General features: G+C 50.4%; 1 protein-coding gene and 1 pseudogene across 1 annotated transcript in view; one reads left to right on the top strand and one right to left on the bottom strand.

The window, feature by feature from the left end:
- Positions 1-17,849, top strand: part of LOC140390278 (cytochrome P450 2K1-like) — a 166,446-nt pseudogene that overhangs the window by 25,462 nt on the left and 123,135 nt on the right.
- The window catches only part of LOC140390275 (cytochrome P450 2K1-like), a 62,689-nt gene continuing 45,226 nt past the window's right edge, over positions 387-17,849 (bottom strand). The window contains exons 7-9 of the mRNA XM_072475299.1: positions 12,700-12,887; positions 11,927-12,068; positions 387-10,493 (exon numbers count right to left, since the gene is read on the bottom strand). Of these exons, the coding sequence (XP_072331400.1) occupies positions 10,315-10,493; positions 11,927-12,068; positions 12,700-12,887 (509 nt within the window). The 3' untranslated portion in view covers positions 387-10,314. The remainder of the gene's footprint in view (positions 10,494-11,926; positions 12,069-12,699; positions 12,888-17,849) is intronic.

The raw sequence follows: 17,849 nt of genomic DNA on the forward strand, positions 1-17,849 counted from the left end.
GTAGAGTGACTCGCATTTCCAGCAGTGGCGGCAAAATCGTTTTTCGATAATACAGGAACCAGCCCAAAGATGTGCAGTTTGGGTGGATTGGCCATGCTAAATTGCCCCTTATTGCCCAAAGATATGCAGTTTGGATGGATTGGCCTTGCTAAATTGCCCCTTATTGCCCAAAGATGAGGGGTTATGGGGTTACGGGGAGAGGCCTAGGGCCTAGGTGCTCTTTCAGAGGGCTGGTGCAGACATGATGGGCCAAATGGTTTCCTTCTGTATTGTTGGAACTCTACAGTTCTTCTTCTATGCAGACTTTTAACCTGCATTAAGTATCTTTTTTTATGAATTCAGAGTATCCATGTAGCGCACAAAGACTCACGAGAGACGAATAGAGATGAAGTCGATGAGGCTTTATTAAGCGTGACTTGTTCCCCGCAGTTCAGCAACAGACTGGCCTGCGGGGGAGAACTCCTGGTACTTATATTCCGCCTTCAGGGCGGAGCTAGAGATCAACAGCCAACCAGGACCCGGGATCTGTCAGCCAATGACATCACGGCTTCAGAGTCCCACGTGACCCATAATGCATACTACCACATTCACCCCTTGTTAAAATTAACCCGGCGGGGTGGTGCTTCGCATGGTGGTAGGGGTTTACAATGCTGGTCCTGGGAGGAAAAAACTTTTGCATGTCATCACAGTGCCCTACACTGGGCTATGTACAGGGTTTTTTGTTTTGAACTATTTACAGTAATCGTAAGAGGGAAAAAGGAAAAAGAATTCTCGTTAAAGTCCACAGCATTCTAGTGTTACACCGATGCCACGAGTCGGTCGGGCGGTCTGGTCGTCCTTGTCGATCGCCTCAGCCCCGGTGGTGGTGGTGCTTGTTCCAGTGTTGTCGTCTCCGGGAGCTTTACGGTTTCTGCTTCAGCTTCACTTCTGGTCGGACCTGGGAGGAGGACCGATCCTCCTGGGAAGGGGGCGGTCGCGGGGTGCGCCGGTGGCAGGGAGGGGGTGATTGGTGTCGAGGGGGTGTGCGTGTTGCCTGCAGGCGCCAGATCTCGCAGGGAGACCGTGTCCTGTCGGCCGTCAGGGTACTCCACGTAGGCGTACTGCGGGTTCGCGTGGAGGAGGTGAACCCTCTCGACCAACGGGTCCGACTTTTGCGCCCGCACATGTTTCCGGAGCAAGATGGGTCCTGGGGCCGCCAGCCAGGTCGGCAGCGACGTTCCAGAGGAGGACTTCCTGGGGAAGACAAGGAGGCGCTCATGAGGCGTTTGGTTAGTGGTGGTACACAGCAGCGACCGGATGGAGTGGAGAGCGTCCGGGAGGACCTCCTGCCACCGTGAAACTGAGAGATCCCTGGACCGTAGGGCCAGTAGGACGGTCTTCCAGACCGTGCCGTTCTCCCTCTCTACTTGCCCGTTCCCCCGGGGGTTGTAGCTGGTCGTCCTGCTCGAGGCTATACCTTGCTGAGCAGGAACTGGCGCAACTCGTCACTCATGAAGGAGGACCCCCTGTCGCTATGGACGTATGCGGGGCAACCGAACATTGTGAATATGGTGTTAAGGGCTTTAATGACTGTGGCCGCTGTCATGTCAGGGCAGGGGATGGCGAAGGGGAAACGGGAGCACTCGTCCACCACGTTCAGGAAGTATGTGTTGCGGTCGGTGGAGGGGAGGGGCCCTTTGAAATCCAGGCTGAGGCGTTCAAAGGGGCGGGAGGCCTTGATCAGGTGCGCACTATCCGGCCTGAAAAAATGCGGTTTGCACTCTGCGCAGATGTGGCAGTTCCTTGTGACTGTACGGACCTCCTCCACGGAGTAGGGGAGGTTGCGGGACTTTATAAAATGGTAGAACCGAGTGACCCCCGGGTGGCAGAGGTCCTCGTGGAGGGTTTGGAGACGGTTAATTTGTGCGTTGGCACATGTGCCGCGGGATAGGGCATCGGACGGCTCGTTCAGCTTTCCGGGACGGTACAAGATCTCATAGTTGAAGGTGGAGAGCTCGATCCTCCACCTTAGGATCTTGTCATTTTTAATTTTGTCCCGCTGTGCATTATCGAACATGAAGGCTACTGACCGCTGGTCAGTGAGGAGAGTGAATCTCCTGCCGGCAAGGTAATGCCTCCAATGTCGCACAACTTCCACTATGGCGTGGGCTTCCTTTTCCACTGAGGAGTGGCGGATTTCTGAGGCGTGGAGGGTTCAGGAGAAAAAGGCCACGGGTCTGCCCGCTTGGTTAAGGGTGGCCGCTAGAGCTACATCGGAGGCGTCGCTCTCGACCTGGAAGGGGAGGGACTCGTCGATGGCGCGCATCGTGGCCTTTGCGATATCCGCTTTGATGCGGCTGAAGGCCTGGCAAGCCTCTGTCGACAGGGGGAAGGTTGTGGTCTGTATTAGGGGGCGGGCCTTGTCTGCGTACTGGGGGACCCACTGGGCGTAATATGAAATGAACCCCAGGCAGCGTTTTAGGGCTTTTGAGCAGTGCGGGAGGGGAAATTCCATGAGGGGGCGCATACGTTCGGGGTCGGGGCCTATTATCCCATTGCGCACTACATATCCCAAGATGGCTAGCCGGTTTGTGCTAAAAACGCACTTGTCCTCGTTGTATGTGAGGTTCAAGGCTTTAGCGGTCTGGAGGAATTTTTGGAGGTTGGCGTCGTGGTCCTGCTGATCGTTGCCGCAGATGGTTACGTTGTCGAGATACGGGAACGTGGCCTGCAACCCGTGTTGATCAACCATTCGGTCCATCTCTCGTTGGATGACCGAGACCCCGTTTGTGACGCCAAATGGGACCCTTAGGAAGTGGTATAATCGCCCGTCTGCCTCGAAGGCTGTGTACTTGCGGTCACTTGGGCGGATGGGGAGCTGATGGTAGGCGGACTTGAGGTCTACGGTGGAGAAGACCTTATATTGGGCAATCCGATTGACCATGTCGGATATGCGGGGGAGAGGGTACGCATCTAGCTGTGTGTACCTGTTGATGGTCTGGCTATAGTCTATGACCATCCTTTGCTTCTCCCCTGTCTTTACTACTACCACCTGTGCTCCTCAGGGACTATTGCTGGCCTGGATTATGCCTTCCTTCAGTAGCCGCTGGACTAGTAGACAGTAGCCCGGTCCTGGGCGCTGTACCGTCTGCTCCTAGTGGCGACGGCTTTGCAATCCGGGGTGAGGTTTGCAAACAAGGATGGGGGCTCAACCTTGAGGGTTGCGAGGCCGCAGATAGTGAGTGGGGGTATTGGGCCGCCAAATTGGAAGGTTAGGCTCTGCAGATTGCACAGGAAGTCTAATCCCAGTAATGTGGGAGCGCAGAGTTGGGGAAGGACGTAGAGCCTGTAGTTTTTAAACTCCCTCCCTTGCACCGTTAGGGTCACTATGCAGAAGCCTTTGATCTGTACGGAGTGGGATCCTGCAGCTAGGGAAATCTTTTGCGCACTGGGACGGATGGTCAAAAAACAGCGTCTTACCGTGTCAGGGTGGATGAAGCTTTCTGTGCTCTCGGAGTTGACCAGGCATGGTGTCTCGTGCCCGTTGATCAGCACCGTTGTTGTCGTCGTCTGGAGCGTCCGGGGCCGTGCTTGGTCCAGCGTCATTGAGGCCAGACATGGTCGTAGTGCTTCAGCGTCTTCCACGAACCTCGTGGAGCCGTCGATGCTGGGGTCCATTGTTGCCGTCCAAGATGGCGGCGGGGGTGAACAAAATGGCCACCCCCATGCATCGCACATTGCTGGGGGTCACAAGATGGCGGCGGGGGTGGACAAAATGGCTGCCCCCATGCGTCGCACAGGGCTGGGGGGTCCCAAGATGGTGTCGCCCCTCCTCCCCTCGTGGTGGCCGGGACCCAAAATGGCGGCGCCTGCGTGTCGCACATGGGGCGCTGGGGGGGTTGGGGAGCGTTTGAAATGCGCAGGACTCCTTGTTCTCCGGGGACAGCGGTGGCCGGACCCAAAATGGCTGCGCTTGCGGGTCGTACATGGGCGCTGGGGGGGTTGGGGAGCGTTAGAAACGCGCAGGACTCCTTCTTCTCCGGGGACAGCGGCGACCTCCCGGGACCAGCACACAGCCGCGAAATGGCCCTTTTTCCCGCAGCTCTTGCAAATCGCTGCGCGGGCCGGGCAGCGCTGCCGGGGGTGTTTCGCCTGGCCGCAGAAATAGCAGCGGGCTCCCCCGGGACGACTTGGCGTCTGAACCGCGCAAGCCTGTGGGGTGGGGGGGGTTTGTCGCGACGGGGGTTCACGGAGCCCAAGGGGCTGCCGCGCAGTCGGGGCCGTACGCGCGGGCATTTCGCGCGGCCACATCTAGTGAGGCTGCGAGGGCCCGTGCCTCTGAGAGTCCTAGCGACTCTTTTTCTAAAAGTCTTTGGCGGATTTGGGGAGAGTTCATACCAGCCACGAACGCATCGCGAAATAACATGTCCATGTGTTCAATCGCATGGGAACCTGGATTGTAGTTTTAGGGTACGGGAGAATGAGAGTACAGAGGTCAGGAGCACAGATTTGACGTCGCAAGAGGGGGCCAGTGTTCAGGTAGGTGGTTTGAAGTGTGTCTACTTCAATGCCAGGAGTATACAAAATAAGGTAGGGGAACTGACAGCATGGGTTGGCACCTGGGACTTCGATGTTGTGGCCATTTCGGAGACATGGATAGAGCAGGGACAGGAATGGATGTTGCAGGTTCCGGGGTTTAGGTGTTTTAGTAAGCTCAGAGAAGGAGGCAAAAGAGGGGGAGGTGTGGCGCTGCTTGTCAAGAGCAGTATTACGGTGGCGGAGAGGGTGCTGGATGGGGACTTTTCTTCCGAGGTAGTGTGGGCTGAGGTTAGAAACAGGAAAGGAGAGGTCACCCTGTTGGGAGTTTTCTATAGGCCTCCAAATAGTTCTAGGGATGTAGAGGAAAGGATGGCGAAGATGATTCTGGATAGGAGCGAAAGTAACAGGGTAGTTATTATGGGAGACTTTAACTTTCCAAATATTGACTGGAAAAGATATAGTTCGAGTACATTAGATGGGTCGTTTTTTTGTACAATGTGTGCAGGAGGGTTTCCTGACACAATATGTTGACAGGCCAACAAGAGGCGAGGCCACTTTGGATTTGGTTTTGGGTAATGAACCAGGCCAGGTATTGGATTTGGAGGTAGGAGAGCACTTTGGGGACAGTGACCACAATTCGGTGACGTTTACGTTAGTGATGGAAAGAGATAAGTATACACCGCAGGGCAAGAGTTATAGCTGGGGGAAGGGCAATTATGATGCCATTAGAAATGACTTGGGGGGATAGGTTGGCGAAGTAGGCTGCAAGTGTTGGGCACACTGGATAAGTGGAGCTTGTTCAAGGACCAGCTACTGCGTGTTCTGGATAAGTACGTACCGGTCAGGCAGGGAGGAAAGCGTCGAGCTAGGGAACCGTGGTTTACCAAAGAAGTGGAATCTCTTGTTAAGAGGAAGAAGGAGGCCTATGTGAAGATGAGGTGTGAAGTTTCAGTTGGGGCGATGGATAGTTACAAGGTAGCGAGGAAGGATCTAAAGAGAGAGCTAAGACGAGCAAGGAGGGGACATGAGAAGTATTTGGCAGGTAGGATCAAGGAAAACCCAAAAGCTTTCTATAGGTATGTCAGGAATAAAAGAATGACTAGGGTAAGAGTAGGGCCAGTCAAGGACTGGGGTGAGAAGTTGTGTGTGGAGTCTGAAGAGATAGGCGAGATACTAAATGAATATTTTTCGTCAGTATTCACTCAGGAAAATGATAATGTTGTGGAGGAGAATGCTGAGACCCAGGCTATTAGAATAGATGACATTGAAGTACGTAGGGAAGAGGTGTTGGTAATTCTGGACAGGCTGAAAATAGATAAGTCCCCGGGGCCTGATGGGATTTATCCTAGGATTCTCTGGGAGGCCAGGGAAGAGATTGCTGGGCCTTTGGCTTTGATTTTGATGTCATCATTGGCTACAGGAATAGTGCCAGAGGACTGGAGGTTAGCAAATGTGGTCCCTTTGTTCAAAAAGAGGAGTAGAGACAACCCAGGCAACTATAGACCGGTGAGCCTCACGTCTGTTGTGGGTAAAGTCTTGGAGGGGATTATAAGAGACAAGATTTATAATCATCTAGATAGGAATAATATGATCAGGGATAGTCAACATGGCTTTGTGAAGGGTAGGTCATGCCTCATAAACCTTATAGAATTCTTTGAGAAGGTGACTGAACAGGTAGACGAGGGTAGAGCAGTTGATGTGGTGTATATGGATTTCAGTAAAGCGTTTGATAAGGTTCCCCATGGTAGGCTATTGCAGAAAATACGGAGGCTGGGGATTGAGGGTGATTTAGAGATGTGGATCAGAAATTGGCTAGCTGAAAGGAGACAGAGGGTGGTGGTTGATGGGAAATGTTCAGAATGGAGTTCAGTTACAAGTGGCGTACCACAAAGATCTGTTCTGGGGCCGTTGCTGTTTGTCATTTTTATCAATGACCTAGAGGAGGGCGCAGAAGGGTGGGTGAGTAAATTTGCGGACGACACTAAAGTCGGTGGTGTTGTCAACAGTGCGGAAGGATGTAGCAGGTTACAGAGGGACATAGATAAGCTGCAGAGCTGGGCTGAGAGGTGGCAAATGGAGTTTAATGTAGAGAAGTGTGAGGTGATTCACTTTGGAAGGAATAACAGGAATGCGGAATATTTGGCTAATGGTAAAGTTCTTGGAAGTGTGGATGAGCAGAGGGATCTAGGTGTCCATGTACATAGATCCCTGAAAGTTGCCACCCAGGTTGATAGGGTTGTGAAGAAGGCCTAATGAGTGTTGGCCTTTATTGGTAGAGGGATTGAGTTCCAGAGTCATGAGGTCATGTTGCAGCTGTACAAAACTCTGGTACGGCTGCATTTGGAGAATTGCGTATAGTTCTGGTCACCGCATTATAGGAAGGACGTGGAAGCTTTGGAGCGGGTGCAGAGGAGATTTACCAGGATGTTGCCTAGAATGGAGGGAAAACCTTATGAGGAAAGGCTGATGGACTTGAGGTTGTTTTCGTTGGAGAGAAGAAGGTTAAGAGGAGACTTAATAGAGGCATACAAAATGATCAGGGGGTTAGATAGGGTGGACAGTGAGAGTCTTCTCCGACGGATGGAAATGGCTAGCACGAGGGGACATAGCTTTAAACTGAGGGGTAATAGATATAGGACAGAGGTCAGAGGTAGGTTCTTTACGCAAAGAGTGGTGAGGCCATGGAATGCCCTACATGCAACAGTAGTGAACTCGGCAACATTGAGGGCATTTAAAAGTTTATTGGATAAGCATATGGATGATAATGGCATAGTGTAGGTTAGATGGCTTTTTGTTTCGGTGCAACATCGTGGGCCGAAGGGCCTGTACTGCGCTGTATTGTTCTATGTTCTGTGTTCTAAACCTCTGTCGAAGCAGATTGACCAGTTCACCTTGATGGTTGAGGAACTGTGGAGGGTGGCGGAGGCTAATAAAGGGCTCAGAGGCACGATGGAGGATCTTGAGAACAGGTCGAGGCTGCAGAACGTAGGAATAGTGGGCCTGCCTAAGGGGGTGGAGTGTCCGAGTCCAACTGAGTACTTCGCGAAGAGCTCTTGGGGAGGGGGAAGAACCTTCCCGATATGAGCAGGACAGGGGACATTGGTCACTCAGGTCCAAGCCGAAAGCAAACGAGTCACCAAGGGCAGTTATAATCTGCTATCATAAGTTTCATGTCAAGGAGAAGGACCTGAGTTGGCCGAAGCAAAGGCGCGAGGTGAAGTGGGAAGGCCTTGGTGTTCGGATAAACCAAGACTTGGCTGTCTTACCCGCGAGAAGGTGGGCGGCCTTTGGACGGGTGAAGGTGGCACTCAATAATAAAGGCATGAGGTTTGGCGTAGTCTACCCGGCGAAGCTGAGGGTGACCTACAATCCGAGGACTTCTACTTCAAGACGGTGGAGGCCGATATGGTTGCGGTATTGGTAGGCAAGCGGGTGAAGTTTCATACGGAGAAAGTGGTGGTGGACCAGGGGTCAGGGACGTGATGGTGACAGGGAGGCTACAGGGAAGATTGGTTGGTGAGGGTATATGGCGCCAACTGGGATGATGCGGGGTTTGTGAAGAGGGTGCTGGGTGCCGTCCCAGATCTGGATACCCATGAGTTGATAGTGGGGGGGGTGAGTTCCTCGCTTGAATCGGACTCGCAAAATGGCCGCCGCCGCCGTCGGTCGCACGTTTTGAGTTTTGAAGATGGGCGTCACCAAGATGACCGCCCCCCATGACTCACACGAGGCCGATGACGCGTCGGAAGTAGGCATGTCCGACCGCCGCGCGGCCGCATTGCGGGGCCTGTGGTCCCGGGAGTTCGATTTCTGGGCCCAATGGGACTTTTGTTTCTGGCCTTTGGGCCCAGCCAGGCAGACCTTCGCGAAGTGCCCCTTCTTTCCGCATTCGCCACAGATAGGGGAGCGGGCCGGGCAACGCTGGTGTGAATGCTGGCCTTGCCCACAGAAATAGCATTGGGGGCCCCCGGTGTGAGTGGGTCACCGCGCAGCGCAGGCCTGAAGCGTGGCCGAGTCTGGAGGGGATCGAGAGGGGTTCGCAAGGTCCGCGGAGTACGTGGAGAGATTATGGTGGGCCGCTTCCAGGGAAGAGGCGAGCGTTACCGTGCCTTGGAGGTCCTTCGCTCCGTCTTCTAGGAGCCGCTGCCGGATGTACGTGGATCGGATACCGGACACGAAAGCATCACGAAGATGTAAGTTCCTGTGGACCTCTGCCGTCACCTCTTTATGGTCGCAGTTCCTGGTGAGCGCGGTGAGTCTCTCCAAGTATTCGTCTAGCGTTTCCCCGGTGCGCTGGCGGCAGGTCCAGAGCAAATGTCTGGCCTGTACCTCGTTTATCGGCTTTACGAAGCGCTTCCGTAGGATTTCAACCGCCGTTTCGTACGTCGTAGCTTTCTCAATCACGGAGGATAGTCGGTGGACCACCCGGGTATGTAGTAAGCTCAGCTTGCGAGGTCCGTCAACTTCAGTCTCTGAGGAATTCAGATAGGCCTCAAAGCACCGGAGCCAGTATTTAAAAATTTCAGTGGCCTCCGGCGACCGAGCGTCCAAATTGAGCTTCTCCAGCTTTAGACCGCTGTCCATCATGATGTAGTCTGGTTATTAAATTGAGATACCCTCAATTACGACTCAGGAGAGGAGGTCGATAATACAAAGGCTTTAATAAGCAGAGAACCAGACAGCTGCCGAGAAGTGTGCTCACTGCACGCTGCCTACTGAACGTAACCTTAGAAACAGCTTCCTGGGGGCGGAGCCGGAGGCGGAGTCGCCCAGGGTTCCAAACCCGGTCTTAAAGGGGCCTACGCATTAAAGTTACATATGTATACAGATATCATTCATCACACACTGTTTACAGATTGATTGTTAATTTGCATTTTTACCTGGAATGTATGGGTGGATGTCTTGGTCTCTATATTGAGCGGGGTGCAGTTTGTGTGCGGGGATTGTAATTGTATTTGTTTTTGTGTGTTTTTTTCTTTGGTTGTTTATTGATGAACAAGTTGAAAATGAGGAGATAAAAAGATTTTTTAAAAAACGAAATAGGGGAGGGGAAGGTGTCGGATATCGAGAAGGAATTGATGGAATAGGAGGGAGTCTTGGTGGGGGATATTAAGCATAAATGGGAGGAGGAGCTTAGAGGGGAGTTGGGGGATGTGACCTGGGCAGAGGCCTTGCGGAAGGTGAACGCATCCTCATCGTATGCGATGTTAAGTCTCATCCAGTTTAAGATGGTGCATAGGGCTCATATGACGATGACACGGATGAGTGGGTTCTTTGCTGGGATAATGGATAGGTGTGGTCCTGCGTATCATATCCACATGTTCTGGACGTGTCCAAGTCTGAGGGGGTTCTAGCAGGGGCTTTCGGATGTCCAAGGGGTTGGGTGTGGAGGTGGTTCCGAGTCGAGGTGGGGATGTTTGGCGTGTTAGACCCGGGGGTCCAGGGGGTGAGAGGCTGATATTTTGGCAGAATTCCTGAGGCTGGAAAAGGTCAAGCTCGCTCTGCGAGGGCTGGCCGAGGGGTTCACCCGGAGGTGGAAACCTTTTATCGATTTCTTTAAAGAGGATTGAGGTATCAGCAAGGGGAGGGGGGGAAAAAGGGGGTTAAAGTAGGGAAGGCGGGATGTGACGGGGTGTTGGTGTCGGGGGGGAAAGAGGGTTGTGGTTGTTTATTGAGTTGTTGTGTTGTTCTTCTGATATTTTGCGTTTGTGTGAGAATGCATTGAATAAAAATACATGTTTTTAAAAATCGATAAATGCAGCAGTGAAATATTTTGAGGGACTGGCACGCTGGCCATCAGCGAAGAACAGCGCAGACCCGGTGAGGTTTTGGGGTCAGTATGACTCCAACCTGTGGAGTGATGTCCAGGTTAGTTACCCCGGGCGCGGCATAGAACTGAAACCTCTGCAGCAGGGTGGTGAAGAATAGGAAGAGCTCAGCCTTCGCCAGAGCCTCACCGGCGCACACCCTCCGACCTGAAAAACAACAGGCCATGGTCAGCACACAGAGGCAACAAAGTTCAAAACATCCTATTTCTGAAAAAGTCTCCACTGCCAGCAAATGATAGGCAATTTAATTTTCAATAATGTCTCTTGTTCCCCAGTGAGCATAACAGGGAGTCCATTCGGCCCCTCAAGCCTATTCTGCCATTCGTGGCAGATCTTTGACATCAACTTGGGTGAGTTGCCTTTGGTGCTCCTGTTTATCATAGAATTTACAGTGCAGAAGGAGGCCATTTGGCCCATCGAGTGCACCGGCTCCCGGAAAGAGCACCCTACCCAAGGTCAACACCTCCACCCTATCCCCATATCCCAATAACCCCACCCAACACTGAGGGCAATTTTGGACACTAAGGGCAATTTTTATCATGGCCAATCCACCTAACCTGCACATCTTTGGACTGTGGGAGGAAACCGGAGCACCCGGAGGAAACCCACGCACACACGGGGAGGATGTGCAGACTCCGCACAGACAGTGACCCAAGCCGGAATCGAACCTGGGACCCTGGAGCTGTGAAGCAATTGTGCTATCCACAATGCTACCGTGCTGCCCCACAACCTAGAGATGTGTGGGTTGGGTGGATTGGCCATGCTAAATTGTTCCTTTGTGTCCAAAGATGTGCGGGTTAGGTGGATTGGCCATTCTAAATTGTCTCATAGAGTCCAAAGATGTGCAGGATAGGTTACAATATCGGGCAACTGAGTGGGCCAAGGCAGGATGTTCTTTTGGAGGGTCAGTGCAGACTCAATGGACTGAATGTCCTCTTTCTGCATTGTAGGGATACCCATTCGAAGAATGAGAGAGGGGTCTTACGCAAATATATAAGATCTTGAGGGGACTCCTTCCTCCGGATTCCAGATTTATTAATCAAATATAAATCCTTGTTGCTGTCACGTTATGATTTGAACTCATGTACCTGGATCATTAGTCCAGGCCTCTGGATTACTAGCGACCCAGTAATATTACCGCGCCCCTTGGATGCTCTGCTTGCTGCTGTGTGCACCCGTGCTCCTGACACAACCCTGCCAGAATCGCTCAGTACACTTGGTCATCGCCTCAATTGCTGACATGCCACTTTTGGATGGTTTGCCGCGGCCTCCAATAAGATATTTCTGCCATAAACCACAGGGTGGAGGAATGAGGTGGGAACCTGCCACTCTCGTCGGTGACAGAAAGTCACCAGCCACCGTCACCACCTTAACCGCGCGGCGTGTGGGGAATATGATCCCATTCCATGCAACAGTCAGGAGAGAAGCTCAGAAGTGAAAAAGGAGATTTGTCCCTCTGTGGTGGTGGCAGAGAAAGGCTCCAACTAAAAACTGTTCCCAACAGTGCCTCGTTAGCATGTTGAGGAGTGTAAATGTATAACAAAAAAGAAAGGAATAGACATGGTCCTCGCATCCATTACCTGCAGAGAAAGGCATGAAGGCCTTGTTCTTCACAAACCTCCCTTCAGCATCCAGGAAGTGAGCCGGATCAAACTCGTTTGGTTTTTTCCATTGAGTTTTATCGAACAGCACCGAGGTGAGGAGAGGAATCACGTACATTCCCTGAAAACACACAAAACAATTCTGACTCTGTGCATGCGCCTGACTTCAATGGAGAGTGAATGGGTTGGGGGGTGTTGAACTGATTATAATTGTCACCATATTGTTGTTAAATGTAACACAATTCCTGATAACCAAAGTGAAAATTTCCAAGTTGCAGCACTTTAAAATTTGATTTTTAAAAATTTGTTCATGGGATGTGTACATCGCTGTCTGGGACATCATTTATTGCCCATCCATAATCACCTTTGAACTAAGTGGTTTATGAGGCCATTTCAGAGGGCATTTTTTAAACTGTCACCACAATGCTGTGAGTCTTGAGTCACATGTAGGCCAGACCGGGTAAGGATGGCAGATTTCTTTCCCTGAAAAGGAAATTAGTGAACCAGATGGGTTTTTACAACAATCGAAAAATGGTCATCAGTAGACTTTTAATCTTTTAATGTGTTTTCACGAGTTCAATTTCGCCATCTGCCATGGTGGGATTCGAACTCGCTCCCCAGGGCATGAGCCTGGGTCTCTGGATTATTAGTCCAGTGACAATACCACTGTGTCACTGCCTCCCCTGTTTTTATTTTGAAGGATATTCCACAAAATGTAAATCTTACATCTCACTTGTACAGTAAATACCTACCTTTGGAATGAAATATCCTCTGAAGTGCATGTCCACAGTTGTTGAATGAGGAAGGTTCAAGGGGACAATGTTGGAAAACCTCTGGATTTCATGTATCACCGCGTCAGTGTAGGGCATGCGTTTCCTGTCCTCTGTACTGGGGCATCTTCCAGCTCCTATCACTTGATCAATTTCTTCCTGAACTTTCTCTGAAATAGAAAAAAAAGCTTGTAATGGATGAAACAGTGCTGGGGAGGCATGGAGTAAAATTTCACCCTGATCAGCAACACAATACGAGAGCTGTCAATTCGGCTGTCCTGTAGCAGGTACAGCAAGTATTGGGGAATGAGCCTGGATAAGTGGTTGAGGTTTCACTAGGGGAGCATTTTGGGAGTAGTGACCTGTGGTGATACACCACTGTACCTCCCTACCATTGTACATAGTATATAATAGTTGTGCGTAACGTGGCCCTGTAATACTGTGTATTGTACTGTAACTCTGCAGAGGTTCGGTCACTGGTAGGTAACCCGACCTGGCCACGGAGAGCTCCGCCTTAGCCACTCCCCCGGGAGTCAGTATAAGAACCTCTTCTGGGACAGCCCCCATTCTTTCTGGGGTCGTCTGTGTCGGGTAAGCCTCCCATGTAGTATATTAAAGCCTGAGTTAAAGTAATTTTTAGGGTACATTTGGACAGGGATGAGGGTAACCCTGGCATTAAGGTGCTAATCTGGGGAATGGCAAATTCCACTAATATTAGACATGAGTTGAAGAATTTGAATTGGGTGCGGCTGTTAGATAGTAAATCAACATCGGGCATGTGGGAGTCTTTCAAACGACAGTTGATTAGGATTCAGGAAAGTCACGTTCCGGAGAGAACGAAGGATAAGTGTGGGAAGTTTAGGGAGCCTTGGATAACGGGGGATATTGTGAACTCGTCAAAAAGAAAAAGGAGGCTTTTGTAAGGTCTAGAAGGTTGGGAACAGTCGAAACCCTTGAGGAGTATCAAGAACGTAGGAAGGTACTGAAGCTGGAAATTAGAGGGCCAGGAGGGGTCATGAAAAGTCCTTGGCAAGTAGGATTAAGGTGAATCCGAAAGCTTTTAATTCATATGTAAAAAGCAAGAGGGTGGCCACGGAAAGGATTGAACCACTTAAGGACAGTGGGGTAATCTATGTGCTGAGCCAGAGGAAATGGGTGAGGTAATAAATGAATACTTTGCATCAGTGCTCACCAAAGAAAGGGACTTTCTGGAAGATGATTCTTGGTAGGGTGTGTGGATAGTCTGGATCATGTTGACTTTGAAAAGGAGGACGTATTGGGTCTTTTAAAAGATATTAAGATCTCCTGGGCCAGAAGGGATTTACCCCAGAACACTGAGGGAAGCAAGGGAGGGAATTGCTGGGGCCTTGGCTGACATCTTTGTATCCTCATTGGCTACAGGTGAGATGCCAGAGGACTGGAGAATACCTAATGTGGTACCGCTGTTTAAGAAAGGTAGCAGGGAAAATTCTGGAAACTATAGGCCGATAATCCTCTCGTCGGTAGTAGGTAAATTATTGGAGAGAATTCTGAGGGGCTGAATTTATACCGATTTGGAAACAAATGGACTCAGAAGCGACAGACAGCATGGTTTTCTGAAGGAGAGGTTGTGCCTCATTAACTTGATCGAGTTTTTTGAGGAGGTGACAAAGATGATGATGAGGGGAGGGCGGAGTTTTTTGAGGAGGTGACAAAGATGATTGATGAGGGGATGGCGGAGTTTTTTGAGGAGGTGACAAAGATGATTGATGAGGGGAGGGCAGTGAATGTTGTTTACATGGACTTCAGTAAAGCCTTTGACAAGGTGCCTCATGGCAGACAGGTACAAAAGGTGAAGTTACACGGGATCAGAGGTGAGGTGGTAAGATGGATACAGAACTGGCTCGGTCACAGAAGGCAAAGGGTAGCAGAAGAAGGGTGTTTTTCTTAATGGGTTGTGACTTGTGGTGTTTCTCAGGGATCTGTGCTTTGGCCTCTTTTGTTTGTAGTGTACATAAACGATTTGGAGGAAAATGTAGCCGGTCTGATTAGTAAGTTCGCGGATGACACCAAGGTTGGTGGAGTGGCAGATAGTGTTGAGATTTGTCAGAAGATATAGGTTGGAGACTTGGGCAGAGAAATGGCAAATGGTGTTTAATCGTGAAAAATGTGAGATAATGCATTTTGGTAGGTCTAATATAGCAGGGAAATATACTGTAAATGGCAAAACTCTGAGGAATATAGAAAATGAGAGATCTGGGAGTGCAGGTCCACAGATCTTGAAGGTGGCAACACAAGTGGACAAGGTAGTCAAGAACGCATACAGAATGCTTCCCTTCATTGGACGGGGCATCGAGTATAAAAACTGGCAAGCCATGCTACAGTTGTATAGTACGAAGTCTTACAACACCAGGTTAAAGTCCAACAGGTTTGTTTCGATGTCACTAGCTTTCGGAGCGCTGCTCCTTCCTCAGGTGAATATTCACCTGAGGAAGGAGCAGCGCTCCGAAAGCTAGTGACATCGAAACAAACCTGTTGGACTTTAACCTGGTGTTGTAAGACTTCGTACTGTGCTCACCCCAGTCCAACGCCGGCATCTCCACATCACAGTTGTATAGAACCTTGGTAAGGCCGCACTTGGAATATTGTGCACAATTCCGGTCGCCAAACTACCAGAAGGACGTGGAGGCTTTGGAGAGGGTGCAAAGTAGGTTTACCAGGATGTTGCCTGGTCTGGAGGGAGTTAGCTATGTGGAGAGGCTGAATAGACTCAGACTGTTTTCATTAGAAAGTCCTGAGAGGTGACCTGATAGAGGTCTACAAGATTATGAGGGGCTGGATAGAATGGATGGGCAGGCACTCTTTCCCAGGGTGGAGGGGTCAGTCACCAGGGGACATAGGTTTAACATCCATGGGGAAAAGTTTAGAGGAGATGTGCGAGGCAGTTATTTTACGCAGACGGTGCTGAGTGCCTGGAACACGTTGTCAGGGGAGGTTGTGGAAGCAGATACATTAACGGAGTTCAAAAGGCATCTTGACAAACACATGGATCGGATGGGTATAGAGGGATACGGCACAAGGAAGTGCTGTGGGTTTTGGCAAAGATTGGTATCATGACCGGTACAGGCTTGGAGAGCCAAGGGCCTGTTCTTGTGCTGTATTGTTCTGTGTTATTTCTTATGTTTCCTGTTAAATATTCAGCTTCCACTCACTTCAAAACACTCAAAAACCAAGCATCATAACAGACGACTGATGTGGCGTTGCCCATGGAGCACTAAACTTTTTTTAATTATAATTTTTTTTTCCCAATTAAGGGGCAATTTAGTGTAGCCAATCCACTTAACCCGCACATCTTTGTGTTGTGGGGGTGAAACCCACACAGACACGAGGAGAATATGTAAACTCCACACGGACAGTGACCGGGGCCGGGATAGAACCCAGGTCCTCAGTGCTGTAGGCAGCAGTGCTATCCACTGCCCCACCGTGCCGCTCCTCTGGAGCACGAAACTTAAAGATACATTTTATGATTTTCTAGAGAGCACTTCTGAAATAATGCAGTGTTACCATCTTTAAATAGTCCAGAAGTACAAAACTATAATATTGCTGAAAAATAGAATTACACTCATGACCAATGTAAGGCTGTTAGTCGGGCTCGCAGTGTGGGCTCACTTACACGCGCTGGTCGTCAAATTGATCAATACACAGGGCCTTGCCCTTTCTGCCTTTTTCAACCAAACAAAATTGAGATGGTCGTTCTCTGGTTCACTCCCTATGACAATACCTTGTTCAATCAGAGTAAATGGGCTGGATTCTCCAAACATGGGGCTATGTCCCCATGCCGGTGTAAAAACGCTGGTGTTTCACTCTTGACTTCCCTTAAAAAAGTCAAGACGTATTTGTGGTAATACCAGGTATTGCGGTACCAGAGAGAGGAATAACCATTGGCTAGACCGCGGGGTCTACCATTGGGCAATCTACCTGAGAGGCGGGGTATAAGAACCAGTGCCGTCCCCAGCAGCCTTCACTTCTGTAACTTCGCTGCAGGGCACAGTTCTATCCGATTAAAGCTGAATCGATATGACTCCACGTGGACTCAAGCGTATTGATTGTGCATCAGTATTCTCCTACCTGCAAGGGGCTAGCAGGGCCTCGGAGTGCGTCTCGCAGCTCTGGCTGCGGATACGGGCTCCCGCACTTCCGCCTGCAGCAGCCGCGCCAAAAGCAATGGCGGACTCAGCCAGAAAACCGACATCGAAAATGTAGGCCCCCCCCCCCCCCACACCGAGATAACGTGTGGCCATGGATCCGAGTCGCCGGATCGCTGCCCCGGTCACCCATGAGGCCCACCCCGGTGTCCGATCCCCCCCGCCCACCACCCAAGGTTCCCGACAGGCCATACGTGGTTAGAAACATGTCGTCGGGAACTCGGCCAGTTTTGCTCTGAGAATCGCTGGGGGGGCCTCTGTCAATGGCCCCCCAGCCGCACCATGTAATCCGCGCGCAAGTGATTCTCTGAGGACAGGAGAATCGCGGGAGGGGAGCCGGGCACGATTCCCACGCAAACATCGATTCTCCACCCCCTGCGCCAAACGCAATTTCAGCACGGGGCTGTGGAGAATCCAATCCAACGTGTCGAGTTTGAATTTAAACGAAATTTGGCAGTTAACTGTCAATCATCAGCTAAAATGCTGCATTCCCCATGGCAACGCTTCTACCTATCAGAGTCCACTTGCCAACCCATGAGCAAGCTCTTCTCACGCAGCATGAATTGTTGTTCCCTTTACACTTGGTGTTATTGGAGATTGACCTGATGAGTTTAAGATGAAAAGCTTCAAGAACCTGTCTTTTTTCAGAAGTATTATTATATATTATGGTTCAGAAGAATGATTGAAAGTACATATTTGGCTCGTCTAAATCAGAGAATTTCTGCAGCAGTATTTCAATAGTATCAATATTACGTGAAGTATTCTGTGGCATTTGAAATATTTTAAATTCAACCAATTAAAACAAACAAACTGAGGGGCAAATTAAGAGGGGCAGCTCCTTAAAGGGACACTGCCCGAAACAAAAACAAAGAGCAAATTAAACTTAAAACATCAAATCAAAAGTTGATTTAAACAGTCAATAAAACACCCCCAAATCCTGCAGTGCCC

The sequence above is a fragment of the Scyliorhinus torazame genome, chromosome 14, assembly GCF_047496885.1.
Source record: "Scyliorhinus torazame isolate Kashiwa2021f chromosome 14, sScyTor2.1, whole genome shotgun sequence".
NCBI classification, from domain to species: domain Eukaryota; kingdom Metazoa; phylum Chordata; class Chondrichthyes; order Carcharhiniformes; family Scyliorhinidae; genus Scyliorhinus; species Scyliorhinus torazame.